General features: G+C 35.2%; 2 protein-coding genes across 6 annotated transcripts; both read left to right on the forward strand.

Annotated features, from left to right (window-relative positions):
* The first annotated feature begins 943 nt into the window (after positions 1 to 943).
* LOC131149002 (uncharacterized) lies at positions 944 to 6,025 on the forward strand. 3 transcript variants are annotated; one of them, XM_058099021.1, is made up of 4 exons: positions 944 to 1,287; positions 1,476 to 1,626; positions 1,781 to 1,951; positions 5,152 to 6,025. In XM_058099021.1, exons 1-4 carry the CDS (start codon positions 1,100 to 1,102, stop codon positions 5,839 to 5,841), a joined length of 1,200 nt encoding a protein of 399 aa, XP_057955004.1. In that variant the 5' UTR covers positions 944 to 1,099; the 3' UTR covers positions 5,842 to 6,025. The 3 variants fall into 3 exon arrangements, with proteins under 3 accessions (XP_057955004.1, XP_057955006.1, XP_057955005.1); XM_058099023.1 differs by having other exon boundaries at positions 946 to 1,287; positions 1,787 to 1,951; XM_058099022.1 differs by having other exon boundaries at positions 948 to 1,287; positions 1,784 to 1,951.
* A 7,793-nt stretch (positions 6,026 to 13,818) lies between these two features.
* On the forward strand, positions 13,819 to 16,540 carry LOC131149003 (small ribosomal subunit protein uS4y-like). 3 transcript variants are annotated; one of them, XM_058099024.1, is made up of 3 exons: positions 13,819 to 14,647; positions 14,738 to 14,809; positions 15,596 to 16,540. In XM_058099024.1, exon 3 carries the CDS (start codon positions 15,652 to 15,654, stop codon positions 16,243 to 16,245), a length of 594 nt encoding a protein of 197 aa, XP_057955007.1. In that variant the 5' UTR covers positions 13,819 to 14,647; positions 14,738 to 14,809; positions 15,596 to 15,651; the 3' UTR covers positions 16,246 to 16,540. The 3 variants fall into 3 exon arrangements, with proteins under 3 accessions (XP_057955007.1, XP_057955009.1, XP_057955008.1); XM_058099026.1 differs by having other exon boundaries at positions 14,029 to 14,641; XM_058099025.1 differs by having other exon boundaries at positions 14,260 to 14,647; positions 14,738 to 16,540.
* The last annotated feature ends 2,165 nt before the right edge of the window (positions 16,541 to 18,705 follow it).

Here is an 18,705-nt window from a genome sequence, read left to right on the forward strand (position 1 = left end):
AAAAAATATAAAAAAAAATCAAGGCAAAAAATCAAGGCATCACAGATTTCATCCTTTGGATCAACATATAAGAAGACATTCTTCAATTAACTTATGCATAAGCTTGACAAGGGGTGCCCAAATAGATGAATAAACATATTGAGGTTAATTTATATTACACTTCTATTTATTTACTTTCAATGGTAATAAAATGAAAAAAGCACCATAAAGGTCCATAACTTCTCTATGCAAAATATCATACCACCAAAAGGCCAAAAGAATAAGAAGAAGAAGAAAACGAACTAAAGTTTACAAAACAAAGCATCAATGAAAAAAAAAAAAAAAAAAACAATTGCCAATAAGAGATGCTTACATGTTTTGAAAAATTCAATGACAACTATGGATTGGCTATCAATTAAGAAAGGTGGATCGATGCTAACACTGATGTTCTTTCTTTAGACCCTTCTTCTTAACATCTTCCCTCCATCTCCTTCAAATCACAAAATTTCTCTCATTTTGGTTATAACCACAAAATTCCTCTTGTTTTGGTTATGACTTAAATGTGTAGCAATACTATAGTTTCTACCTTTTTCTTTTTTGTGCATTAACTACCAAAACAACGGTATTTTTTTATTAAGAGCAAAATTGTCTAATGAAATGGTTAATTAACTTTTCCATTAGCATTGGAGAATTTTTGATAGATTTGAAAAATTCAAAAGTTAGAGTGTTATATTTACAATTTAGGGGATGTTGATGAATTTTATCTCATTTATAATTAATTAAAAATTTTCTTAAGTTGCACTTGGAAGTACGGATTTGAAATCTTAAATTTGACTGGTGTAAATTTGAATAAAATTTGATATAATTTAATTTTTTTTAAAAATTTAAAACCTTCTCAATTATAGGATTATGTTTTTTAATTACTGACTATTTTTTATATATATAATCTTTAAAAAAATTTGAAAGGTAAGAGAGCGTGGACCATGCGTGCCTGCGGCTGGTTAAAGAAAGAAGAGGCTTATGTTCGTTTGTTCGCCAGAGCCCCAAGAGAAACGACTTCGAAGTTGCTTCCATAATCACCGGAAAAAGGGCGCCGGAGGAAGAATAGAAAAGCGAGAAAATGGCATTGAAGTTCTTGAACAAGAAGGGATGGCACACAGGAAGCCTGAGGAACATAGAGAACGTTTGGAAAGCGGAGCAAAAACATGATGCCGAGCAGAAGAAGTTGGAGGAGCTCCGCAAACAAATTCAGGAGGAGAGGGAGCGCGCCGAGTTTCGTTTTCTTCAGGAGCAGGCTGGACTCGTTCCGTACGTTTCCCTTTCACTGCTTTATCCTCAATTAAATTCAGCGATGATAGTACAACAGGAGCTCTATAGGGTTAGGGTTAGGGTTAGGGTTAAGTTCGTTGGTTGATAGTCATTAAGAAAGTAAAATTATGCACGAAAAGGTTTTAATCGTTCAATTAACTAATTAATTTCTTGCAATTGCTACGCAGTAAGCAGGAGCGACTGGAATTCCTTTATGATTCGGGGCTAGCTGTCGGGAAGGCCAGCAGTTCCGATGGATTCAAGGCTCTTGAAACTTTCCCCAAGACCGATACTTCTAACAATGCTAACGCACCTTCCTCCTCAACTGCCACTGCCAAGGTACCTTCATGTGCGCTCATCCCTCTTTGTTTGTTGTTTATTTATTTTTTTCGAATTCTTATATTCCACTTTCCTCTATCTTTTTCCACACGTATTGCAAACTATTGATTCTTATATAATTTTTGCGGTATGACTCTGTTCGTACCTTCGGCAGCAGCAGACATCATCTGCACCCGGTGCTTTATTTGAAGAGAAGCCTCACTCTGCCAATGATACTTGGAGGAAACTTCATTCTGATCCATTGCTTATGATCCGTCAGCGTGAGCAAGAAGCCCTTGCCCGCGTCAAGAACAACCCCATCCAGATGGCCATGATTCGTAAATCTGTAAGTTGCGTCTTTTATTGTCTATGTCAATATGTTGCAATCTTTGTAGATGATTGTTTCAGTGCTGAGCTCCAATAAGCTTAACAGAAGAACAAATTTTGAAGAAAGATAGATGAAAGAGAATTATAGAGTAGAGAGTAGAGACAAAAAAAGAAGAATAGAAACAGTACAATATTCAACCATCATCCTGATTAACTACCTAGAAGTTGATTCCCAAATGATTCATGCCCCTCTATATAACAAGACCTTTGTTGGCTAAATGTAGGAAGACCTTGCTTTATGTTAGAGAAATTTTGGAGCTGCTTTTTCTAGGGAAAAATTGGACCAAATTTTGATAGAATGTTCCAATTCATGGAACATGAATGAGATTCCAGTATGACGGATGCTTTAAAATGTGGAACAACATATAGTCGTTAGAATCTTACGATTCACGATTTGATTCGTACGATAATTTCTTACCAAATTGATTCAAATCTTACTAGCGAATCTAAAAACTACAGAATCATTGCTGAATCTATCGATTCACCTCACGAATATGATGAATCGTTCTGTATTCCATCGATTCACATGATTCTAGGCCTATTATATAGAAACGATTAGTTCAAAACCTTATTTCGTTTTTATTTTTGCTTTTATTTAAAAAAAAAAAATTAATCTCCATTCCTTATCTGTCTCTTTTTGTGCTAAAAAAAAAGAGAAAATAGAAATTTAGGTCTTATATTGCCTTCACAAACCATTCTTCACTCTTGGAGTATAATTTTCTGCCATTGAGAAGACGGGGCAGAACACTCTGCTGAGGCAGTAGTCATGTTTTGTTGTGTTGTTAAAATACAAAACTGGCTTTTTTAATTAGGTTGTTCAATTATTGTCATTTTTTAAGTTAATTATTTTTTTTTTTAATTCGAGAAACAATGTGCATGAAATATTTTTTTAATTGTTGATAAACACCAAAAGTTCAGTTTTTCACTATTTTTTTTCTTAATTTCTTTCCCTTAAACTACACAAGTTCATGTTTTATTTATTTCTTGACTTGTTCCCTTTTAATTTGCTTAGGAAAAGCATACACATGAAATTTGTTTTTTATATTGGCAAAATCTAAATGTATTGTACTATTTTACTTGTTGTTTGTGCATCAATACATGCATATCATTTAGAATTGATTTTGTACATTTGTACCGAAACTTACGATTCGATTCTCGATTACCAAAATTGGAATTTTGATTCACGATTCGAATCTCAATTTGACAACTATGCAGTAATACCTATGTAGATAACATGGTGAAAAATGTGCAATGGCACTTGTACATTTTGGAGAGGATGATGAGGTTTTTCCAAGTCTGGAAGAGATTTTATTTTGTGAAATGGATTAATAATGAAGGAAAATAGAATTATAATGCGATAGTTTAGGAAAAAGAAACAGGGTTACATTTGAAAGTGGACAGTGAGTATGATGGTGATTTTGCGTGTGGTAGTTGTCTATTATTGGACAAGATTCACGAAAAATTGAATTATACTTCCAACACTTTCGAATTTCTTGGGGATATTTCTTGTGTGCCTCCTTTTCCACTTGAAGGTTTGGAGAATGTTTCTATCTTTGAGGCGAGGGATTGGGTGTAGACCTGGCCGTGACTAATCAGTATAGCAATGGACTATTACCTATTCCTGTGAAGGAGGTAAATGTGCAGGATGTTGTTGCTTAAAACATTTTGGATGATATGAAAATATGAATCCTTCTCTAGGGCCCAAAAACTTAAAACTATTAATTCCTAAAACTAGAGAAAGAGATGGACCAGATTGCTGGAAACCACCATTGATTTCAGTAAGCAATTCTTCTAGTTGAGTTTTTTTTTTTTTTTGGATAAGAAAATAAGATATCATTAATAGAAAGAGAATTTACAAGAGGGAGAATGAGAAATCTCCCGAGACAAATTAAAATTTTCCAAGATTAAACAAAAAACATAAAAAGTGCGCAAGGAAAAAAATCAACCAGTCAATGTGTTCCTCCAATCTTGAAACTCCTGAAAGCTTGCCTCTTTAAACAATCCATACCCAACACACCACAAAGAGGCCAAATACTTTAGGAGCCGTTTGGTATCACTGTCAAACATTAGAGAAATGAAAATCAAAAAAGAAAACCAAAAACCAGAAACAGAAACTAAAAAATAGAAAACAACAACCTATTTGGTTAACATTTGTAAAATTAATACAATTAAAAGCTTAATTAAAAAAATGCTCATTTTCATCTTTAAATCAAAATATTATAAAAATATGATTAAAATAATAAAATTGCAAATAATACACATGAAAAAAATTACTATGATAAAAATAAATTTATTATAACTATTTTACTTGCTCTACTTTCAAAATTTACTTTACAATAAAAATTTTATTAGACATGACAATTGAAAAATAGTAAAAGTATTTTGTAATTGGTTTTATTATTATTTTTTGAAATTTGTGTATATTTTTATTTTAATTATATTTAAATTCATATGATTTGATTTTAATTTAAAAGTTTATAAAATGAATAATTTAATCTAAAAAAACTATTTCTGGATATTAAAATTTTTGGCAACTGGTTGTCAAAACAATTGAAAACCATAAAATCTGGTTTTTAGTTTTTTGGCAAACAATAAACAACTGAAAATGGGTAACAGAAATAGAAAATTGACAACAAAAACAAATGTGTTTTTATAATCTGTTTTTTCATTGTGGAGAAACAGAAAACAACAACGATACCGAACAGACCCGTATTTTTTCCCAAAGCAGCATTTGATTTAATTTTTTCCTAGAAAATATTTGGGCATTATGTTCCACCTATAAACCCCATAATACTGAGAAAAAGCCACACTTCCATAAAATTTCCTTATCCTTTCTTCTCCCAAAACCTGTGAAGGATATTTCTAAAAAGTCTTCCACCGAGGGTGGACAAACCCAGCCTTCTCCCATAATGCAAAAATGCATATTCCAAATACTCCAAGGAAATCCACATTGCAAAAGAAGGTGGGAAGTTGTTTGAGAGTTCTTGTCACAGAGCACATATACATCGGGAGAGAGAGCATTCATAGGTCTCCTAATTTGCAACAAATTATTAGTATTTATATTATTAAGCACGACCAACCAAGTGAAAACCTTTATTTGGAATGCTTAAAGATTTAGTGCTGTTGTGAATCATGGCTATATACATTTTTTATTTTTAGGTTGAATCCAAGAAGCTGAAGAAGGCTCATGATAAGAAGCAATCAAGGAAGAAGCACCGGCATGGTAGTTCAAAGCGTAATACACATTCATCACCGGGACAGAAATCAGATTCAGAAGATGCTAGCTGTGAAGGGGCAAATAGGAGAACATATACTCACAAGAAAAGATATAATGAAGGTTCAGATTCAGAAACTGATTCTGGTAAAAAAAGACGGGGCAAGAAGAACCGCAGTGAGGACTCAAAGTACAAAGACTCATCAACTGGGGTCCTACCAGAATCAAAAAACACAAAATTTGATGGTCGAGATGCTGTCAGGAGAAATTATGAAGCGAGACCTTCTGATGCATCTCTTAAGGCACTTCGTCAGGAATCACATAATAGGCGCCATAATGCTGCCCCTAAGCTTTCAGAAGAAGAGCGAGCTGCTAGGCTGAGGGAGATGCAAGCAGATGCAGATTTGCATGAAGAGCAAAGATGGAAACGTCTTAGAAAGGCCGAGGAAGCTGATGCACAGGAGGCCACTAGGTGTGCTACTTCTGGTGGCAGGAATTTCCTGGATGCTGCCCATAAAAGTGTTTATGGCACTGATATGGGAGGAAGTGCAACAATAGAGGAGAGTGTCCGTCGCAGAACACACTATTCACAAGGCAGATCCGAAGCACGCGAAGGCAATGCTTTCCGGCGGTGAAGCAATTAGGAAGTAGGAAGTTCAGAGGGAATGTGGGATTGCACTTGAGGTACAGGGGAGTGGATTCTTGTTACTTCAATAATGTGTATTATCTTTTCCTTACAATGACAAAAAATTCAAAATATTATGTGTGACCTAATATTTAAGTGCTTGCATTATTAATTTATGAAGCCAATTGAATGAATTTGTATCCAGTTCATTTTAGACCCGAATGTGTTTGTATTTCTGTTTTGATGGACAAGCTTTTGGCCGCCCCTGCACAGAATAGCTAAATAGAAAATGGTGCTTAAACACTATGGTGTATCTGATTCATTAGTGTAATGAATATTTTGTAGTGGGGTAGGCATGTCTCGGTTGGAGTCAGATCATGGACTGATAGCACAATACCTTCATAATGTTGACACTTAACCCATGTTGAACAGTTTTTTTTTTTTTAAATGATAATAACAACGAAATTAATAAAGTCTAAACTTTCAATAGGCCGAGTTAGTTATATGAATAATCTTTCATTATCTCACACAATTTAGGGCAATATTCTTAAACAAATGGAAGATTCTTAAATTCTTATTCATCAATCCATCCAATGCTAAGTTTATTCCTATTTCTCCTGTTATCATTTTGTTAATTAGTGTAATTTCACTTATGCAAATGATCTTATCTGACCTCTTATCTTTTGTAGAAGTTATACTTTTATGTGACTTCTTATCTTATTTTTTTACAGATGCTATACCTAACCTATTGCAAATTTATTCATTCTTTAATTTATCTTTTAGAGTTATGCTACTCATTCATTTCTAATATTTTTTTTTTTGATAATTTTTATTTTTTGGATATATTATTTCTTAATTGCCCAACGTTCTAATTTGCATAGTGTATTTGGTCTTGTAGTCAACATTCTAATTGTCACAAGGTCCCCATTTACAAAACGACACTACGATTGCACCAAATAGTACACTTGGTTAAGCCAATGGCAAACAACCTCATAAACACGTTGGCTATTGGTTCCTGCTACTAGTATATAAGAAGTATGACACACAATCAGCAATGGCATACAAGCAACAATTTACAGAAGCAACATCTCTCAACCTTATTCTCTATTCAAAAACAAAGATTATATACTCTTTGCATGTGCAAGGAACACCATACATGAATTCCTCATGTCCCATGCCACCCACATCTCAAACTAATACACAATTGGCACCCCAACTGCCTAGGGTCTGCAGTCGACATCCCCAGCTGTCTAAGACTTGTAGTTGACAACTCCAATTGCCTAGGTTATGCTGGATGCGAGTATCATTTGCCAACAATGCTAAACAAGTTGTGTTTACAATTGCATGGCTAGAAACATGTCCAAATGTCAACCCACGAATTCATCTTTCAGTCAAGCATGTATGTCAGCCTTGCAATGAAAACTGCCAAGTAACTGCCTTGCCTTGTCAATGTGTCAACATTGCAGCATTTGATATTGACGCAGCATACTACCCACGGGTCAACAATATATGTCTAGCATAATTTCCCCTTAACTATGGCTTATTCCTTGTCACAACAACGCCATATATTAATGAGACACTTGACATATCTGAGTTAACCATTACCATGTCAACTGAAACTAGCCATCTTAAGCAGTCTCGTCAAGGACCATGACTCCAACCATCTCCATCTTTGACCATGTCAAGTAGGCAATTTAGCATTAATGTGCTCCCTCTTCAGCAACATAAACTATCCAGCCATCGAATGTCAAGATAATCCTTAAAATACCATCTTAAGCTACTGCCTTTGACATATAAGTTGCCCACATTGTGCACACTGACTATGTTAAGCTAATCAAGGGTGACATTAATCCACCATTATGGCAGGAAGACTGTCAATAAAGATTCACCCTCACTGGTCATGGCCATGCTTGCTCTCCCTTTCATCCTCACCGAAAACAAGCCTAGCTGTGAGGGTGGCACCATAGACAGCCATGGCTACCTTCTCCATATGTATATATATAGATCTTCAAAAGATTTTTCATATAAATCCTTTCTCCTCAGTATTTTCCATTTTTATTTTTTTATCATTATTTTGCCTTTTTGCATTTTTTTATTTTTTGAACTGACTTTCAGTTCTACTCCTATTTTCAAATATTCTATCTACTACTCTGTCCTCACTCATGTTGTGCCATTCTCAAGACCAACATTGCATTTCACCAATTGTCATGTTCCCTCTTATGGTGGAATCTCACGTACTAGATCAACTTGAGTCCCTATAGTTGGTATCTTGATTCCATTTTCTCATTCTTTTTATACCAAGCCAAGCAATTCAGAAACCTCTTCCTTTTAATTTGATTCTCCTCTCATGGCGCACTTATACTCGAGCAACACCACCACTATGTTTGCTAGCTAGTAGCAACTCTCAGAACATCTCTCTTCGCAAATATATTTCCTCTTCAGACTTAATTTCTATTATTCACTTTCTCTGGAATTCAATCTCAACTCTTGCCGAATCTATGACTCTCTTATAACAATCATATATTAAAACTAATAATTCTCTTAATGTTGATCCATCTTCGTTCTCACTAGCCTCTCTTATCACTCGCTTGCACACATGAATCAATCCTTCAAAAATTGAGCGGAAATGATCAACAAAATGCATGGATAAAACAAGAAGATCTAGCATACCAATGCTGGCCTGAGATGTTCTTTAGGGAGTCTGGAAGCCTATTTCCCAAATTTACTCTATTTTTACCCCTCATGCTCAATTTGTAGTTTTTTGGAAAGATCCATGGCTCATGAATGATTCTTTTTCCATATCTCGTCCACATATTTTTAAATTGTGCTTGGAGCCAAATAGAGTTATTTCTTTCTTTTTGAATAATGGGAGGGCCTTTCCAGTCCCTTGGAATCTTCATTTCAGTATACCTCTGGATGATTGGGAGATGGTGGAGTTGTCGTCTTTGTTATTATTAGGTAGGGGTGGTTCGTTCTTGATGTCTAGATCATTTTGGAGTGTTTTCTTGTAAAACATTATGAGTTTTTTACCTCTTTAAATTATCACTTTCCTCATAATTCAATAAGTTGGAAGGTTAAATTTTTCTTGAAAATTAAAGCACTTGGTTCATTATGCTTAACAAAATTAATACCAAGAACTCGTTTTAGATTAGGAGACTTTTGAAGGCTCTCTCTCCAGATGTTTGTGTGCTATGTTATAAGATTTCTTAAACAATCTCTCCCCTCTTTTTACATTGTGATTTTGCATGGACGATTTGGAATAAATTGTTCGATATTTTGGAAGAGAGTTTGGTCTATCCCTATTCAGCGAAAGACTTGTTTAATCACTTCTTTTGCGGACTTTGGAAGAAGGATATGGCAGCTCAATGGAAGTGTACTATGTAGTTTTATGGGGCCTTTGGTTGGAACGTAATGTGCAGATTTTTTTTAGGAAGAAGTTTAATTCGTATTTGGTGTGGGAAAAAAAATCAATTCTTGACCTTTTTATGGCGTACAAGGTTTGGAATTTTTAGAGAGGTTTTAGCTTTCAGGATTTAGATAGTGGTTGGAAGAATTAATTGGATTGATTTCTGTTTTTTGATGTTTTAGTTTTTCTCTGGTTTGTTCCAGATTTTTCGTGGGAGATGCCTTTTCTCCCCCTGCTAAATTCTCTTCCTATTTGTGAATTTCTTTTGCCATAAAAAGGAAAAAACCAGCATACCATTCCATTATCAGGGTACCAACACATTGTTACATCCCGACTCAATCCAATGAATTCCACTTAACTGGATCAGGATGGATCATTAGAAAATTTTAAATTTCAAATAACACACAAATATTAGTATTTAACAAATAATGGAAATTTCAATAAAAAAGAAGTCAAGGTTTAACAGTTTTACAATGTGGTCCAAGAACTTACGAAGGATTCAAGTTGGTACAAGTTGAAAAGGTAGGAAAGATGGGGGTGTCATGTCTAAGGTATGCCGTGCAAAAACCGCCAATTGCCTACTGCCTAGCTCTCATTGAAGAAGGCATGCGACTTCCTCGATCTATCCATTACCCAATTATTATTTATGTATTCATATATAAGGACTTATAGAAATTTAATATTGTTATTGATATTAAAACAATTCTTTCCCCTATATAGTGACGTAATTTTTGTTAGCACTTGTTTAATTTAGGATTCCAACCCAACTAGTTGAATTCTAGATGTTATTTTTTAAATTTGTTATTATCTATTTTTTGAGCATGCATTAATTTGATAATATTATGGCGACACGATGAAAATATGTAAATAATAACATCATATCATGTGTTTATGCGGGTATTGTATATATTTCTATGACCCCTCCTAACAAAAGCTGTCTTTTTTATTTAATTTACTAGTTAACATGAGTCCGAAAAATAAACAATGGTTGGATTCTTGTGTGACTCTCGTTTCCAAGCTCTCTCCTTAGTCTTGTAACAAAGTCATGATATTTTAACTAAGAGATAGTTTTATTATGCAATAACGGTCGGTCCTCAACGATTAAGTATAGCGACTGGCTCCTCCAAGTCAAGTTTTCCCTCAATTGGCCTACATAAGGCTCAAGTACTTGTGATAGATCTGAAACATACTTGTTTAGCATGGATACATGGAGAGATCGACATCTGACATCTTTGACTACATTGATAGGAGGGCTAATTTGTAAAATATTGGCTCAACTCTCAAGATGATATCATATGGACCAACATACCATGAGCACAACTTCCCACGCTTCCCAAACCCTAACATAGTACTCATTCAAGGTGATATGTGCAAAAACATTCTATTCCTATCCTTAGACTCTTACATTAACCGTAGGAACTCGAACCAAGAAAAAGAAAAGAAAATAAATAAAAGGGAAGGAAAAGCAAGAAAAGAAAGGAGATTATTTGATTCAGCACCAAACCGTCGATGATTAGAACAACCGAGAGGCCATTAAGATGAGACGCGGAGATTTTTGGCTTGACTTGAGCCAAATCGTCGACGGTTTTGTTCGGGACTGAAACGCCTATAAATAGATGAAGGGTCATTTTTTTTTTTTTTTTAAATTTCTTTCCTCTCATTTCTTTCTCCATCTCTCTCTAGGATTTCACATCCCTTAGGCCAATTCTCGCTCTCTCGCACATCTCTCTCGCTCCCACGACCTCTTGGGACTTCGACAAGCCCTCCGGATGTCTCTCCCTACTTCCTCAGCTTACCAGCAGCTCTCTCCTCGCCTTGTTAAGGAACCCAAGGTTCGTTCCAAGGAGCGTGGTAGGCCTTTTCCTCAGAGAAAGGTAAGGGGAATAGGTTATGTCAGCTATTTTCTAGATTTTGAACTAATTAAACTTGAGAATATGTTACGTATACGCCGTATACAAATTTATGAACGATTCAGTCATATAAAACCATAGTTTTTGAATATTATACATATTTGGGAAAAACCTATGGTATGTAGGTTGATCATCTTTGTTTGCTGAAAATGTATTTTTGGTTAAATAAAAATGTGGAGACGATCAGACCTGGTTTTTTGGTAAAGAGGATTTTCTTTTCGAGTAATTTGTTGTTTTACAAATTTATAATTAAAACAATGTGGCATGAGGATAACTTAATAAAATGATTTAAATGATCCTGTTGAAACTGTAATGGTATGATATTGTGAGCATGCATGGTTAGGCTGATTTATGGAGATATGTATATTTTGGGATTATGTGAAATCATGCAATGACAAGTTTGATATGATTTTGTGGGCATGACAGTTTTAATTCCGTTGTATGATAAGCTATACCTTGCACTGAATTGGGAAATATAGAGTGACTGATTATATAATTGCGTAGAAGGCTTGTGTGGTGTATAAAACAAAGGAGAAGGCCTGTGTGGCATATAACTAGCCTGTGTGGCGCCAAACTGGCCTGTGTGGCATAACCTGTATGACATATAACTAGCCTGTGTGGCATAGCCTATATGGCATATAAATAGCCTATGTGGCGCCTGTACTGATGCCAATGGGGTGGTATGCTCAGTATAGGAGAAATTTGAAGTGTTATAAAAATGTTATAGAAGTGCTATAGAAGTGCGAATTAATTTATCTTTGATATGTTGTAAATCCTACGTTAGTATACTTTATTATGAATTGCTTTATATTACCTCCGATATTACTTGAACTGCATTATATTATCTGTGGCATGCCGTAAAATACATGTTAGTAGGTTTTTTAATAGACTACAACGATATATGTGTTAAAAATTCTATAAATGTGCTTTATTATATAAATTTTGTGTTTATTTAAGATTATTATTGGAAATGTATATAAATTATTGTACAATAAAACTCATCTGCCACACACTGATATAATGTATTCCTTCTTACTGAGAGGTGTCTCACCCCATCAAACATATTAACTTTTTTGGACCTTCAGGGAGTCGAGCCTAGGAACTCTAGGGTAGGACTTAGTCAATATCGTCGAAGGTGAGTGTGGGCAGGATATAGTTTTGGTTTATGTTAGATTTTTGGTCATTTTGGGACTTGTATATGCCCAGGATGGGTTAGTACTCGCTAGGGTAGTTATGGTTATAGAAAAATATTTTGCTTCTATTTTGTTTATTATTTAAACATGGACAGTGGTACTAAGGACCCCATTGGGTCCTTAAAATTTAAAATTTACAAATGTCGTATCAGGGCATGTGGTATTAAATGATGTAGATATAATATGAAAATTTTATGTATTTCATGTGTGTGTTTTCGAGGTGCTACAAATATGGTATAAGAGCCTAGGTTGGTAGGTTCTGCAGACTATAGTAGAGTATACTACCAGAGTATAGGAATGAGTTAAGTAAAAGATAGAAAAGGGGTATTGGGTTTTGTCTTACTGCCTAGGGGCAAGAATTTTGTGACCATTTTTTGTGTTTTTTCTGAGGCGACGGTTTCAGGAAAATTATGGCATACCATCAACGGTTCTGATCTGTGCAATAAGATTAAAACCTAAGAATAGGAATTGGAAGGCCTAGTTTATTGAGAGAAGGGGTCTAAGTATTTTAGTATGGGAATGTGGTGAATTTTATAAGTTTAGTGAATTGATGGTACAAACCGTGTTTCGGCAATAGGGTTCGAGGAAGAGTAATTATTGTTCTATTTTTGGGGATGGGTCGCCGATATAAGAACGTGGACGCTGGAAGGGATAATGACTTTGGGGCTTCCAACGATGATGACATCGATACCTCCACGTTGCTGCTAGGTATAGCCCGTCAGGTTAGGGCAAAGATGAGACAGGATTTTAGAGGTCAGGATGGGCCACCCGCATCTCAAGGCTGCTCTATCAAGCAGTTTATCCAGATGAATTACAAATTGATCAACCATTAGAAATCAAAGTTCAAGATTTTGTTTCTAATTCCTAGATCTCAATTCTAAATTACCAAACACCATCTTAATTAATGCACCCTCACTTAACTTCGATTTTAATTAACTTATAAATTTAAGAATTGAATGTTGCGCTTGCTTTTAGGAAAAGGAAATTGGAATGTTCGTCTTTTACGAATATCTTTTGAAACACCTAAAATAAAAATCCTTACAAATCGACGTAAGAGTAAATTTAAATTAATATTTTGTCTCAACTTTCAGGTCCAATTGGATCAAGAATTTTAATTGAAAAAAGGAAAGAAAAGAAAAAGAAAGAGGAAACTCGTTTTCGCGTACATTTTCCATCTCTATTACATACTAATGCCATATTATAAAACTTCATCCAATAGGTATTTTTCCAAGTTGCTTGATGCATTTTTGTCAAATGATCCCTAAGAGACAAAAATAAGGGGCGGGGGGTGGTTCTGATGAAGCAAGTACCACTCTTACCAAATCCATAGCTTATTTTCTTCACTGTTCGTTCACCAAGAATTGTAAAAGTATTCACACCAACTGCTCTTTTCCACATTTTATCAATCACCTTGCAGGCATGGGTATGGAGGTGGCTTCCAGTGATTTACCCATAAGAGAGCCCTTCTATTTATGGGTTCTACCATTGATAATCTCTTCTGGAGGATCTACACATACTCTACTTCACTGCTTGAAAAGTTTCTCTTAACATATTATTTGTTTACGACACTAGCATTCTTCAAGCTGTAAAACGAATTAATCCACACTACAAGGGCTGCTAAAATTTTAATAGGATGCTGGAAATGTTGTTCATTTGGCTTAATTAGCTGAAAATCTAACGCAATCTGCAAATGGGAAAGCAATAAATGAATCGATCTGCAACCAGTCCTCCATCCACCTTCTCCCTGCTGCATATATCAATCTAAACAACAACAAAAATACAACAAATTTGAAGCACAATCCTAATTACACCTGGAGGGAGAGAGACCGGAATTAGGTGGCAAAACGGGTCGAAACCCGACGGGTGACCCGTGACCAGCGGGTGACCCGTTTATTTGGCTCCTATATAAACACATTAACCCAATAGGTTACAACCCTACTGCGAATGCATAAAACCCTAATTCCTACGGCCTCCTGCTATCCTATACACGTTTCCACTCCTCCACAGGCCACAGCTCCACTCCACTGCCGTGCCCGTGCGCCGTTGCCCATTCTGCCCAGCACGCTGCACGCCAAGTCGCCAACAACACCATCTCCCTCACCCTCACACGCTTGGACGGTGGTCATTCGACTCGTTACAGAGACGCAGAGGTAGAGACGCTCAGACGCAGGCAGAGGTCGTTCACGATCACGTCCGTTGTATCCCTCACGGATCAAGCTTCCTCACGATCCGTTGTAACTGTTCGGCGTTCGTTTAAGCCTTCGTGTCCCAGACTCCCTGAGACGCAGATCTACCGTAGAGGTGGAGGTGATTACCATTTTTTTATTTTTTGGGTTCTCTGTTATGTGTCTGGGTTGTTTATTCACGGATCCGTTGATGAATCATGATGTGTTCCAGGGCGTAGAGTTTCACTGTTTCAGCGACGGAAGAGATCGGCTTTGCTCGAGTGCTCGAACTCGAATCACACAGGTTCTGTTCTCTCCGATTTTCCGAGCTGCCTATTAGTTATTCTCACACTGGTTATTTATTAATTTTAGCTATTTTGTAGTTATTTTCACACTGATTATTTATTAATTTTAGCTGTTTTATCTGTTAATTTTTAATCTGACATTGCTGATTAAATTGTCTGCCTCTGTTTTTCCTTAAATATACATATTCACTCCATGGATATCTTGAAAGTTTTAGTCTTTTTATGTTTTGTGGTATTTTAAAAATTTAAAAATTATGGTTTGAAAAAACTGCAAATTGGTCCAACGAATTTGTTTAAATCGGGTATTGTTTTTCGTTTTTCGTTCTTTAATTTAAATGTTAGGACATCCTAGTTAAGGAATTTAAGTATTCAAACTGGGAATATTCACTCTTCAATTTGTTTCTAAAGATTGGAGGGCACAACAACGTTCCCGCCACCATTTGGGAAATTAAACTAGCAGGATACCACATTATGTTCATGGTAAGCAAAGGACTAGAGAATTGATTGTTGATTGAATTGAATTGAATTGTTGCAATTAGTCTTCTTCATGATTTTTATTACATATGTTGTGACTATTCTTGGACTGATGTCTTCCTCCGTCCTTTCTCGATCTCCATTTGTTGGATTTTTGTATGGCTTATGATCAATCCAAACAACTCGAAGTTGGTTGTTTGGCTATGCAGTATGCGTTTTTATTTTGAGCTTTTCAATAAATTACATTTTCTTTACATTCATATCTTTGTCAATTGATATTGTTTTTTATTTGTTATCTATTTATTTTATAGGTTTGTTCTTTCGCCCTCTCCCCTCTCTGTCTCGTCGTTGACGGTCTGAGGCAACCATGGTTCACGTCAGTTTCTATAGAAACTATGGGAAGACATTCAAGAAGCCCCGCCGTCCATATGAGAAGGAGCGTTTGGATGCGGAGTTGAAGCTTGTCGGAGAGTATGGGCTTCGATGTAAGAGGGAGTTATGGAGGGTTCAGTATGCTTTGAGTCGCATCCGAAATAATGCTAGGATGCTTCTCACTCTTGATGAGAAAAATCCTCGTCGGATCTTTGAGGGTGAAGCACTTCTCCGGAGGATGAACAGGTATGGGCTTTTGGATGAGAGCCAGAACAAGCTTGATTACGTCTTGGCCTTGACCGTGGAGAACTTCCTTGAGCGCCGGCTTCAAACACTCGTCTTCAAGTCTGGCATGGCAAAGTCTATTCACCATGCTCGTGTACTCATCAGGCAGAGGCATGTCAGGGTTGGGCGGCAGGTGGTGAATATCCCATCTTTCATGGTGAGAGTGGATTCTCAGAAGCACATTGACTTCTCCCTCACCAGTCCTTTTGGTGGCGGACGCGCCGGAAGAGTGAAGAGAAAGAACCAGAGGGCAGCTGCCAAGAAGGCTGCTGGTGGAGATGGAGACGAAGAGGACGAGGATTAAACCTTACCTTTAGGTGTGCCTGCCGTAGTACCCTTTTTTTTTTCAGAAAAAATGAATATTTATGTTTTCTTTGCAGCCCTTTCCATCAGTTACAAAGTTTTGTTAGTTGGATCCATGTCCCTTCATGTTACTTTACTGGGTGCTGGTACTTGTTTGCCTTGTTCGCTGAACACGAGAGATCAGTTCCTTTTTGGTGTTTGTTTTTTTTTTTTTAAATATTTATTTTGTTATTGCAGGGGAGAAGCTTCTACAAACAATCTTACGACTAATTAAACTCTTTTGCTGTTCTTTGTAATCTTGTGGATTTTTATGGTTTTCATTCCTTTTTTATGGAAAAGTGGAATTATGGAACTCATTTAAATTGAGTTTTGCAACTCCGCCTGCACTTAAATGCCCTAATTTTTTCACACACAGCCGGTCTCAAATTCGGGAAAGGAGGAAGGTTGCGTTAAGTAGCTGTTTTGTATGAAATTTTTAACTATATTCACATTATATTTTTATGATTATGTTTTGATTGTGGGACTTCTATTTGATGCATGTATTATGCATAATGTATGGATTAATAAAACATGAAATAAGTGAATTTATTAAATATTTTTCATTTAGCTTTGTACGTAAATATTTTATACATATATTATGCATATTTTTATAGGTTGTTTTTTTATAATTTATATATATTTTTTAAAAATTATTAATTAAAGAGTTGTATTATTTTTTACATTTTATTTTTTTATTTAGATATTAATAAATAAATTGGAGTGGTTTTTTTAAAAATATCATTTCATATGAAATGTTTAAAAAAATTTTTTAAAAATAAATTATATTTTTTAAATGGGTAATTCGTGTCTTGTTCGTTTAATAAATGGGTGGATAAGGGTTTATATGGTTGTGACTCGTTTATTATTGGGCTAACTTGAATTTGATCCTATTTAATCTAGATAGGTTAATGACTCATCTGAACTCAGTCCGTGAATTCATTTTGCCACCTCTAATTGGAATCGTAATATGCAATGTCACGTATACAGCATAGGTAAAAAATTAAAAATGAACACACACACACACACACACACACACACATATATATATATATATATATGGGTGATTTTTTACATGTAAATTACTAATTAAATATTAATTTATATCTTAACTAATTAATGTATGCATGATCAAAGTCAAATGCCTTATTTATTAAATGATTAATATGGTTCTTATTATTATGAACAATTCATATATTGTTATAAATGATGGCATGATGGCTGCAACTTATGGCTGTCTTATTTTTTGTCACATGTTTCTTTGCTTTCTACTCGTAATATTGCTTTTGTTAAGACTTTTATCTCAAATGATCAGATAACGAGTTCATTTTCTCGATTATCCAATTAAATTAATTCATGTGGATAATGCTGGTGAATTTACATCCTAAACTTTTGATAATAATTATTGCATGTTACTGGGAATAAATGTTGAACATCATGTTGCTCATACTCATACACAATATGGACTAGCTGAATCTTTTATTAAGAGGCTTCAACTCATTACTAGACCTATGATTATGAGAACCAAATTGCCTCTATTTATTTGAGGACATGCTATTCTTCATGCTACATGTTTAGTCTGTATAAGGTCAATTGCTTACAATTATCTTTCATCTATGCAATTAGTTTTTGGGCAACAACCTGATATTTTTTAATTAAGAACTTTTGATTGTACTATATTTGTTCCTATTGCCCCTCCTTAAAGAACTAAAATGGGTCATTTGGTATTTATGTTGGTTTTGATTTTTCTTTTATTATTAGATATCTTGAACCTTTAACACGTGATTTGTTTAAAACACGATTTCAAGATTGTTATTTTGATGAAATAGTGTTCCCTACATTAAGAGGAGCAAAATCAGTGTCTGAAGTACAACATGAAATCACGTGGAATACCATGAGTTTAGTTCATTTAGATTCCCGCACAAATTAAAGTGAACTTGAAGTTTAAAAGATTGTACATTTTATAAAGAAGGAAGAAAATATATCTTCTTATTATTATTCAACTGATTAATTACGATGTTGTTTATATAATACAATGACAGAAATAATAACCAAAAGAATAAAAAAAATACAACTAAATTTGTTTTAACAAATACAATTGAAATTGGTTTGAGAAACAGAGAAAACTGCTGGAGTCGCTGGAATCTTATTTCTGCAGGTAAACTGTATTTCAGTTACTGTGGCAGTCAATTCTCTGTAGAAAGTTGATGAAGATGCTGAGAAGAATAACTAGCTGATACGCCCCCTCAAGATGGCAGTGGGGAATAAACATTCAACACACCAAGCTTGCGTAGAAGGCAATGAAAAACATCAGAGCTCAAAGCCTTGGTGAAAATGTCAGCTTTTTTGATGATGCATGGAGACATGAAGGAGAGGTAAAAAACCAGCCTGAACATTATCACGAACCAAGTGACAATCAATGTCA

The sequence above is a fragment of the Malania oleifera genome, chromosome 2 (assembly GCF_029873635.1).
Source record: "Malania oleifera isolate guangnan ecotype guangnan chromosome 2, ASM2987363v1, whole genome shotgun sequence".
In the NCBI taxonomy this organism is placed as follows: domain Eukaryota; kingdom Viridiplantae; phylum Streptophyta; class Magnoliopsida; order Santalales; family Ximeniaceae; genus Malania; species Malania oleifera.

Bases quoted from the DNA above. Each gene is read 5' to 3' on its own strand.
- LOC131149002 (XM_058099021.1), top strand. From the start codon at position 1,100: ATGGCATTGAAGTTCTTGAACAAGAAGGGATGGCACACAGGAAGCCTG. The intron at 1,627-1,780 runs GTACCTTCATGT...TACCTTCGGCAG, and splicing joins CCTCAACTGCCACTGCCAAG to CAGCAGACATCATCTGCACC. The intron at 1,952-5,151 runs GTAAGTTGCGTC...TTTTATTTTTAG, and splicing joins TGGCCATGATTCGTAAATCT to GTTGAATCCAAGAAGCTGAA.
- LOC131149003 (XM_058099024.1), top strand. From the start codon at position 15,652: ATGGTTCACGTCAGTTTCTATAGAAACTATGGGAAGACATTCAAGAAG.